The sequence below is a fragment of the Sinocyclocheilus rhinocerous genome, unplaced genomic scaffold, assembly GCF_001515625.1.
Source record: "Sinocyclocheilus rhinocerous isolate Xijiao unplaced genomic scaffold, SAMN03320098_v1.1 scaffold1628, whole genome shotgun sequence".
Classification (NCBI taxonomy): domain Eukaryota; kingdom Metazoa; phylum Chordata; class Actinopteri; order Cypriniformes; family Cyprinidae; genus Sinocyclocheilus; species Sinocyclocheilus rhinocerous.
In genome coordinates, this window is record NW_015660964.1 from 155654 (window position 1) to 165412 (window position 9759).

General features: G+C 41.9%; 1 protein-coding gene across 3 annotated transcripts in view; it reads right to left on the reverse strand.

The window, feature by feature from the left end:
• LOC107726168 (zinc transporter Slc39a7-like) overlaps positions 1-8403 on the reverse strand; it is a 15946-nt gene extending 7543 nt beyond the window's left edge. Inside the window, exons 1-9 of one of the 3 annotated variants that reach the window (XM_016535688.1) lie at positions 8224-8403; positions 6583-7367; positions 5534-5702; positions 4769-4828; positions 4502-4624; positions 4031-4156; positions 3736-3932; positions 3331-3590; positions 588-590 (exon numbers count right to left, since the gene is read on the reverse strand). In XM_016535688.1, coding sequence (XP_016391174.1) covers positions 3336-3590; positions 3736-3932; positions 4031-4156; positions 4502-4624; positions 4769-4828; positions 5534-5702; positions 6583-7362 — 1710 coding nt within the window. In that variant the 5' untranslated portion in view covers positions 7363-7367; positions 8224-8403 and the 3' untranslated portion in view covers positions 588-590; positions 3331-3335. Of the gene's footprint in view, positions 1-587; positions 591-2384; positions 3591-3735; positions 3933-4030; positions 4157-4501; positions 4625-4768; positions 4829-5533; positions 5703-6582; positions 7368-8223 lie in introns of those variants that run through there. The other 2 variants (XM_016535689.1, XM_016535687.1) reach the window with 2 other exon arrangements.
• Between the last annotated feature and the right edge of the window lie 1356 nt (positions 8404-9759).

The window sequence follows — 9759 nt, forward strand, 5'->3', positions numbered from 1 at the left end:
CTCTCGACATTTGTCATTAAGATCACGCTATAGAAACCGCTTAAAATTAAGTATAAAGAAGAGAAGAAAGCGGCCCTAGGCAGCTGCCTACACAGGATCCGCCACTGCCAGATGCCGTTAGAAATTTACTAAAAACAAGCCTATGGCAAGATATCTGGTGGTTGGGGGGGGGGTGGCACCTGGGGTGGCCAGCCAGATTTCAGGGGGGGCCGGTGCCACCACGTAGACATGCCCAGACACGCCCCTGGGTTGTTTCTGGTTTTCCGGCTGCTGTGCGTTGGACACTCACGATGGTTCACAGGTAGGCTTGTCTCGTTGTTAAAAGGAATTTTGTCCATTAACAAGAGAGGCTGATTTGTTATGTTTGTAGTTGTCGTCACACAAATAGCCTGCATTTCCTATGACTGGTAACGATGTGTAGTACGCCGCCATAACGCTCCCGTGGTATGTATAATTGTGAGTGTCCTTGTTTTTAATTCTCAGTGTATTGTGGGTAACTCACTTTTCCATGTTCGGCAGGTAACTGCACGATGTAAACATCACTGAAATATCAATGACGATCTGCTGCGTGAGATCACGTGAGGCACTCCCTCTGGCATGATAATCTTAATAATATCTTGTAGTGTGTGATGCGCCATGATGTTCAAATCTTGTAGTGTGTGCATGTTTAAGATTTGAGAGAAGATAATCTGCAAAGATTCTCCTTATGTGTGTGCTGCAACCAGATTTCATAATCGGTTAGGATTTTAAAACTCCTGTAGTGTGAGCCCGGCTTTTGAGTGTATGCTTCGACTCAGAGCAGCTCTTATGCTTCAGAGGCTGCTCTAAAGGGTTGCTGGACACGAAGCAGAGACTGACAGAGATCTCGCTTGATAGTGGATGCTATAGCCTTGGCTTACGCCTCAGCAGGCTTAAAGTGTCCTATAGATGTGAGGGCCCACTCCACCCAGCGCAATTTCTATTGGTAATATCATGGCGGCTGCCGGCTGGATGTCTCCGTCTACCTTCACCAGATTTTATAACTTGTGTCTCATTATTAGCTCATGCTTAGAGGAGCCCTCAGTATGGGTGCTCCAAGGCTGGGCTCGCAGAGTGGCTTCATTCTGCACTTGCTTATAGCACTTGCTTATAGCACGGCATGATAGGATGCGTTCCCCATAGCATGATTAACGCAACGGGAAACTGTTCGAAAGGGAACGCTCAGGTTACTTACGTAACCTCGGTTCCCTATGATAAGGGAATGAGTGTTGTGTAGGCTACTGTGCTATAAAGCTGCACGCGAGTCGACGACTGTTGCTTCAGTCGAAAGATTCTGATGAAGTGGCACTCAGAGCCGACTTATATAGCAGTCAGCTCCACCACTTTTGGTGAGTTGGTTTGTGCAGCTACATGAACGTGAACAAATCAAGTTTCAGTATCAGAGTAAACAGGAGTTTCTCCATAGCGTGATTAACGCAATGCTCGTCCCCTTATCTCAGGGAACCAAGGTTTGTTAGTAACCGGAGCGTTTTCAAATGTTTGTAATGAAACAAGATAATTGTTGAAAGCTGCAAGCACATCATTATTATACTTTCATATCTGCAATTCACTTTCATTGTGAATAAATCATCTTGATGGTATAAACTTTACTACATTTGAGTGAAATGAGCTGAAATCAGTCAGCAGATGACTGCAGTTTTCTGATGTGATAGGAATTTCACCTCTCAATATATGAACATATGCCTGTTGAAAATCACAGGTCCAAATGCATGTTATATGTATGTGCTGCACATGATGCAAGACAACGTCAATGTGTGACATTTTTCATTTGAAGAAAGTGATTTAAGGAGTTTTCTCTCCTCAGACACGAACGTGAACAAATCAAGCTTCAGTATCAGAGTAAACAGGAGTTTCTCCATAGCGTGATTAACGCAATGCTCGTCCCCTTATCTCAGGGAACCAAGGTTTGTTAGTAACCGGAGCGTTTTCAAATGTTTGTAATGAAACAAGATAATTGTTGAAAGCTGCAAGCACATCATTATTATACTTTCATATCTGCAATTCACTTTCATTGTGAATAAATCATCTTGATGGTATAAACTTTACTACATTTGAGTGAAATGAGCTGAAATCAGTCAGCAGATGACTGCAGTTTTCTGATGTGATAGGAATTTCACCTCTCAATATATGAACATATGCCTGTTGAAAATCACAGGTCCAAATGCATGTTATATGTATGTGCTGCACATGATGCAAGACAACGTCAATGTGTGACATTTTTCATTTGAAGAAAGTGATTTAAGGAGTTTTCTCTCCTCAGATATCAGCAGTGATTCACAATCACTCATCAGGAGGAATTATCCTACGAGAAGATGCTTTCTCATAATTTTTCTGAACACAGACTGTTAGAGATGTACCACAACTCTTTTATTGAACTGAAATTGAACAACATTGCATCCACTTCTATTCGTGAAGTGATATGCTTGATTTACACACAATGGGAATGTAAAGAGTTTACATTACAGGTAATAGAGATTGAACATTTCAATGAACAAATTCAAGAAAGGATCAAAACAGCTGCATGAATAGAGTTACAGGCAAAATGAAACGAAATAAACACTAAATCTACTGTAATTCAATAAACTGTGTTTGCACCATCTGAAGAACCCATCACCAATGACAATGTCAAGCTGCAGATTCCTCTGGAGACTAATGGGAAATGAGTATCAGTGGAGAGCGTGTGTGTGAGAGAGTTAAAGAGTGGACAGTCAATGTTATTCGGTCACTGACTAATGGCTACACAATATTTCAGCAGTGGAATCAAAGAATCTCCGTCAAAGAGAAAGCACACGCTGCTTAAGAAAAAAAATCACATTGACCTTTATTGTGCGAACAGCAAAATCAAATGATTTAATCATGTAACATAACTGATATTTCTAGAAAAGCAGTCTACTGGTGAGAGAAGCGGTGCTTCAGCGAGTGTTTATCTGACTGCTCCAGCAAACACAGATGATGAATCATGGGAACATAATGGTCAAATTTCAATGAGTTTCCACGTGCCGATCCTGTCCGTAGCAGTATAGAGAACCGGACGTGATTTTGTAGCGGTTGGTCCCTGGGAAGGTTCCAGTGCCTAAAATAATTAAGTGATCCATTCATGTTGGTCTTTGGGTAATTGAGTGCAGTTCAGCACTTGTTGAGCACATTTTCTTTCACTCGCTCCCTCATTCATTCCGTTTTATTTTTCTATGGTCAATACTAACATTCATCTCAACACACTCTTAGTCTCTAGAGGTTCAGGTGACCATGCATTGGTCTCTTCACCTCATTTTAAAGGTTCTTCTTTCAAACATCCCTCACTCGTACTCAGCGATCAGCACCATCATTCCCACCCCGAACAGCAGAGCGAGGATCTCCAGCATTGACTGCCAGAAACTAGAGCGTCCCACCAGCAGCTCTGGAAGAACCGTGACGGTCGCGATGTAAACGAAGCCTCCGGCGGTGAAGGGCAGGATCCAGGCGGTTGCCGCGGCACCCACCCCTTCAGCCAATAAGGAGCAGGCAGTTCCAGCTAACGCACCAATGGCGGTGAGAAGCTGAAGACACATGGCCTGACGAAAACAGCAGAATTAAGGGTAAAGAACGAACAGTGCTGTTTAGCAAAATCAACACGAAACTCTTTTCAACCAATTTCACGTTGGCTAAAAACTAGCCCAGAACCATTGACTGACAAATCAGCTCTCTGGAGCTCTGTACCTTCCTCTTGGTGCAGCCTGACTGGACGAGAATGGCAAAGTCTCCAATCTCATGTGGGACTTCATGTAAGAGGATGGTGATGGTGGTAACAGTGCCGACCGCTGGACCTACCAGGAATGACGCGCCGATCGCAAGACCATCTGTGAAATTGTGGGTGAAATCAGCAGCCAGGTTCAGATAACCCGACACTTTAATATCTGCAGACACAGAGTTTTTCTGTCAGTAAGACAACAGCGCTGACACACGCCAACACAACAACTCAAACACTGGAGCTTTTGGGCTTGGGTTTTTGTACCAGAACTCGTCTCGACTGTTTTCTTTGCAGGTTTCTTATCAGAGTCAACGTTTTTCTCTTTCCCTCCCTTCTTCTCTCTTTTCTTGTCATCATCCTCTTCATCGCTGTCTTTTGCCTTTGGAGCCGCTGAAAACATGGCAAGAAAGGGTTTTTTATTGTATTTGGAAGCCTGTCAACAATGTCCGGATCACTGCTCAAAAAAAAAAGAGAAGAGAGGAATTATATTTCAGTATTATTTAGCAGCAGCAGGATTGTTTGCAATGTGACATGATTTTCTGCTACATCACTGGGAACAGCTGCTTGGTCTATCTGCCATTCCTAATCATCGAGTCACAGAAGAAAAGATTTCATCAAAAATAACCGGCAATCCCCACCAAAACAGAGCTGTTCTGAATCTAGTCAGATGTGCATTAGGAATATTTTTCAAGTGCTTTAAATGCAAATATACTCGGATTCGTTTAAGACTCTTACCATGAGAGTGAGAGTGAGAGTGTCCTCCCTTCAAAAGACGAACAAATTTCTCAACCACCAGAAACGCAACAATGCCACCCAGCACCCACAGCCCGACCAGCATCATGTGACCATGACCTGCACCTGCGACAGAAACCAAGCACTGACTGACACTTCAGAAAAAAACAAAAGAGCATCTTCCAATAAATTTGAATCTTGCATTGCATTTGGCCAAATTATAACTTCAGTTAGAAAAACACGTATTTCAGTGACTGAACAACAGCCTACCGTGTGAGTGACCATGTGACTCGTCGCTGCCGTGTGACTGGTCATGATGAGAATGAGGTTCTGTGTTGAGATGAAATCAAGGGGAGAAGGTTTGGCTGGTTAGTACAGCAGATTTCAGAATCAGAGTCTTCTGACAGCAGAACAATTCTTCATATGATAGACCACCTAGAATAAAATCTGCACTACCAATACTAGAAAAGGATTTATACACCTCATAAAACAATACACAATACAGTATGCTAATATATTTATAGAGTCCAGTATAGACTAAAGCAATAAGCCCCAAGAAGCCGTGGTTTACAGTGAATTTATAACAGCTAAGGGGCATTGTTAGGTACGACGTGAAGCGGAGTTAGTTGATATAAATTCACTGTAAAGCACGGCTTCACGGGGCTTATTGCTTTTATAAAACGGTTATTCCATATACGTAGTAAGGTTTCACAAAATAAAACAGAGCAAATAAAGTGTAATGATATTAATAAAAACAGTATTCTTCCACCAAACAATGTAGCTCCTCAGAAACAGTTGTGGTTGCTACAAAGTGGTTGCCGAGCAACAGACAAACGTAAACAAAGGTGTATGTTTGTAGTGTAATTTACAACAGCTTCGAACGCGGCTCAGCCAATCAGAATCAAGCACCGGAACTATCCGTTTTATAAAGCTACAGAAACTACAGATCTAAAGACAAGGCTATTCTGCTCAGTCTGGGGTAACCTCAGGGTTTCAGGGCTCAAGTCATGTGACCTCCACAGTGCGCTCACTCACCCAGCGCGTGAGGGATGAGATGAAGGAACGCATCCCCAAGCAAACCTCCAGACGCGAAACTCAAGAGCACTTTGAGCAGGTTCTGGTGCTGGTCCGTGTTTGACTGCACCGGGATGAGGAAGAGGATGAGGAAGGGAGCAGCGCTGATGAGCAGAGTGGCTCCAATGGCCTACAAGCGGGAAAGAAAGAAAGAAAGCTCAGTGTCTTAAAGCCATGGTTTTCAGCTAGACCTCCACAGACCCCTGGAGGTTAAAGACGGCACTGCAGAGCATCCGTGGACTGGAAAAATATCTCGGAAATAAAAAAATTTTTTTCTAAATGTTCTGAATATTATTCATGTATAAATGTGGTTCATGTGTTCTATAGCTTTAAATATATACATAACCTAATGCCAATTCTGATCAGGTTGATGTTATTTTGTTTGATTATTTTTTCAATTTCAGACGGTCCAGCAGTGCATCATCTGATTACATGAGTCATGTTTTTAGTATAGCATTTTAGTGCAAGGAGAATACAACACAAGGACTTCTGTGAAGATTTTTGAGTGAGCAAATAATTCAATAATTCACTAAAACACTTAGCAAGTATACAGTAAAAACAAATTGCATTCTATTCGTTTATTGTTAATTCATAGTTAATAAACAGCAGCCTCTACACATTAATAGGCTATGTACAAATAGTGAGAACAACATTCACTGTCACTAAGACATTTTTATTGTTTAATTAGCTCATATGTGTTAGATCATGTTTTAATCCCACTCATTAACCTAACTAATGTACTGAATTTAAACCAGCAGTGAAGGAGTTGTTAATGGTTATCAGGAGTAAATACTTCTTTAAAACTTGTAAATGTTTAAAAGCTCTCTTTGTACATAGCCTATTAATGTACTAACAATTTGTGACTAGAATTTATAAACTACGATTTAACTAGTTTGCAAATGATTTATAAGTACTTTATGACTGTATCAAGTGTTAACATATTTTACAGAATTCACTGAATCTGAAAAGACTGACATATTGTGACAATCTCGTCCATCAGCGTGATTTACCTGCATCCAGAGCTCCACCATGTTCCGCTTCCCTGCTTTCACATCGCTTTTCAGTCGCTCTGCTGCATGATCACCTTTGTGTGCGTGACCGTGATCGTGTGCATGTCCGTGATCGTGATCGTGAGCGTGATCGTGTCCGTGATCATGTCCGTGATCGTGTGCATGTCCGTGATCGTGAGCATGACCGTGATCGTGAGCGTGATCGTGTCCGTGATCATGTCCGTGATCGTGTGCATGTCCGTGATCGTGAGCATGACCGTGATCGTGTCCGTGTGCGTGATCGTGAGCATGTCCGTGATCGTGTGCATGTCCGTGATCGTGAGCATGACCGTGATCGTGATCGTGAGCATGACCGTGTCCGTGTGCGTGATCGTGAGCATGACCGTGATCATGTCCGTGATCGTGTCCGTGATCGTGTGCATGTCCGTGATCGTGAGCAAGACCGTGATCGTGTGCGTGATCGTGAGCATGACCGTGATCGTGTCCGTGTGCGTGATCGTGAGCATGTCCGTGATCGTGTGCATGTCCGTGATCGTGAGCATGACCGTGATCGTGATCGTGAGCATGACCGTGATCGTGATGCTCCTCTTCAGCGTGGGGCAGGTTAGCTTCAGCGCTCCATTTGCTGGCCCCATGGTGCATCTTGTCCGCTTCGTGCGAGTGTCCGTGGCAGCCGCCGCCGTGCGAGTGTCCGTGATGATGGTGGGAGTGAGCGAGTGTCTGCTGACACACTGCCATCCCAACAGTGATCAGTAACAGTGATCTGATGAAGGTCCTCATTCCTCCTGCAAACACAAACACAACACTCTTGAGCTCACACAGCATCATCAGAGCCCTAATGAGTAACAGGTCCATGCACTTCATCTAGAAGCATGATAACACACTCTTCTGCCCGGACATGGTGGAACATGTAGACTTTCAATTAACAGGAGCTCCTAAAAACTGCATGCACAATAACATAAGAAACCAAAGAAATGTTCAAAATAGTTTCAGATTAAGTACAGGATTTCACACAGTATGTCAGATTAAGTTTAACTAAAATAGCTTGAACTAGTAAAATAGGCAGTTTTGGAGGTCAGTTTGTAACAGACATTTCCAGAGCTTTTATGAACTCACACAATAGTCAATAACAATTCACGAATGAATGAATGTTCTCACAGACATCAGAACAACATCCGGCTGCAAAGCGGACATGACGACAGCAGAGAGGAAGCAATGAAATCCATTTCCGACAGGTCTGTGGTTACTGGACACCGGTTATTAAGAGCAGTTCCCTCCCAAATAAGTATTTTGGAGTAAAGCCTAACGAGAAACAGTGTTTCATCTAACTTATCTGTTAAGTTTCTGTTACGTCGAAACGTAGGAAGCCTGGAAGATCAACCGAGTCCAGCAATCTTAAATCAATTCTGTGTCACAGTAGCAGAGCAAAAGAGATCAGGATGATAACTGATGTGTTAAAAGAGATAAAAGCATCGGCTCCATTCAGTCATTAGAGCTAACATCAGGTAAATCATCACTAGTCTGTGTGTTTGAACAGGATTAAAGCTTCTCTGCAGCATCAACACACGAGCTAGAAAGTGAGCAGATCAGTGCAGTAAACACACGATCACTCTCACAAAGACCATCATGTCAATAACTTACCCGCTGCTGCTGGAGACGCCTCGCCGTCTGATAACCGCACACGACTCAACCGGTAACGGCGAAAACTCAGATTTCGCTTATTTTGCGCAGTCGGTCAAATACACACAAGCAGACGCTGCTGCTCACACTCGAACCGACGTGGCATTTAGTCAACGCACTGAAATCCCGCGAGACTTCAGATCTGTGCGTTCAAAAAGACATTAAACAATGAAATAACGCGATATTACAGTCACACGTCAAGCCGGATGCGAATGCTGTAAGTTAGTGCTTTTTAAAAGCTGTTTATCATTAGTATTATTTTAAAGCTATATTGTTTCGTTGTACATTAGGATAGTGATGAATCAGAAAATGATGGATGACCTTTCAGGAAATTACTGCAATAAATGCATTGGGTGGCGAATGTTAAACTGTTTCCTATGAGGCATAAAGTTATTGTTGCGCCAGGAGGCGCGCGGGGACTTGAGTTATGAGTATATGAATGAAAGTTTCTGTCTCAGATTAAAAAACAAACAAACATGACTTTATTTCTTGACATTACGACTTTATATCTCACAAGTACAGCTTCATGTCTCAAAATTGCTGCCTTATTTCTTAGAATTGCCTTTTTATTTATTTTGCAACTTTATATCTCACATTTATGACTTTATTTCGCATAATTGTGACATGTTACATGTTTGTTTGTTTTTTTACATTTGTGAATAAAATAAATAAAATGCATTGTAGTATTTTGGAAATGTGAAGTTGCAAGAGTCATTAATCAGTTCTTAAAAGAGTAGGCCAACCTAACCTTTACTGAGCAGTTAATGTTCCTACGCTAATGAGTTGCCCAGGGGAAAGAAATATGAAAAAACGAGATCGATTTAACAAGTCGAATCACCTTAATATTTACAGCACTTTATACAATACAGATTGTTTTAAAGTAGCGTCACAATATCAAACAGGAAGGCAACCGAATCAATGATGCTAAATTGTGCTATAAATCAGCTGTAGCAAGATAATAGTGACATTATTCAGCTCCAGCCTGTTCAGTGTTGATTCAGTTCAGTTCAGTACCATTGTAGATGTTGCAGAATTCATTCATTATGAACAAATTTGATTCAGCTATAAAGCAGAAGAAAATAATGTCAATAATCAGCTCAAGTTTTGTTCTCATCCGACTATGTCGTTGTGCCGTAAAATCAATGGTATTACTGAATATTTACATTAAACAGAATGTATTGAATTTAACATCTCAAATGTGTCTCCTATTTACTTATTTAAGTCATAAGACATCATCGGTTCAACAGAAAAGCTCCAAGGTTACTGTTCCTGTTTCTGTAAGTTGCTTTGGATGGATTAAATTGTGCACATTTTCAGTGGTCAGAAACCAAATGTGCATACTAATGGTACTTCTTTTTATTTTGCTCAACATGCTCCTTTACCGGCCTGTGTCTGTTCTCCAACTGTCCCATGCATTTCCACTGCAGAAAACATGACCCTTTCTGGGTCGGAAAGATCGGTTCGACTCCGGCACTAGAAACATGGACTGGTCTGGAA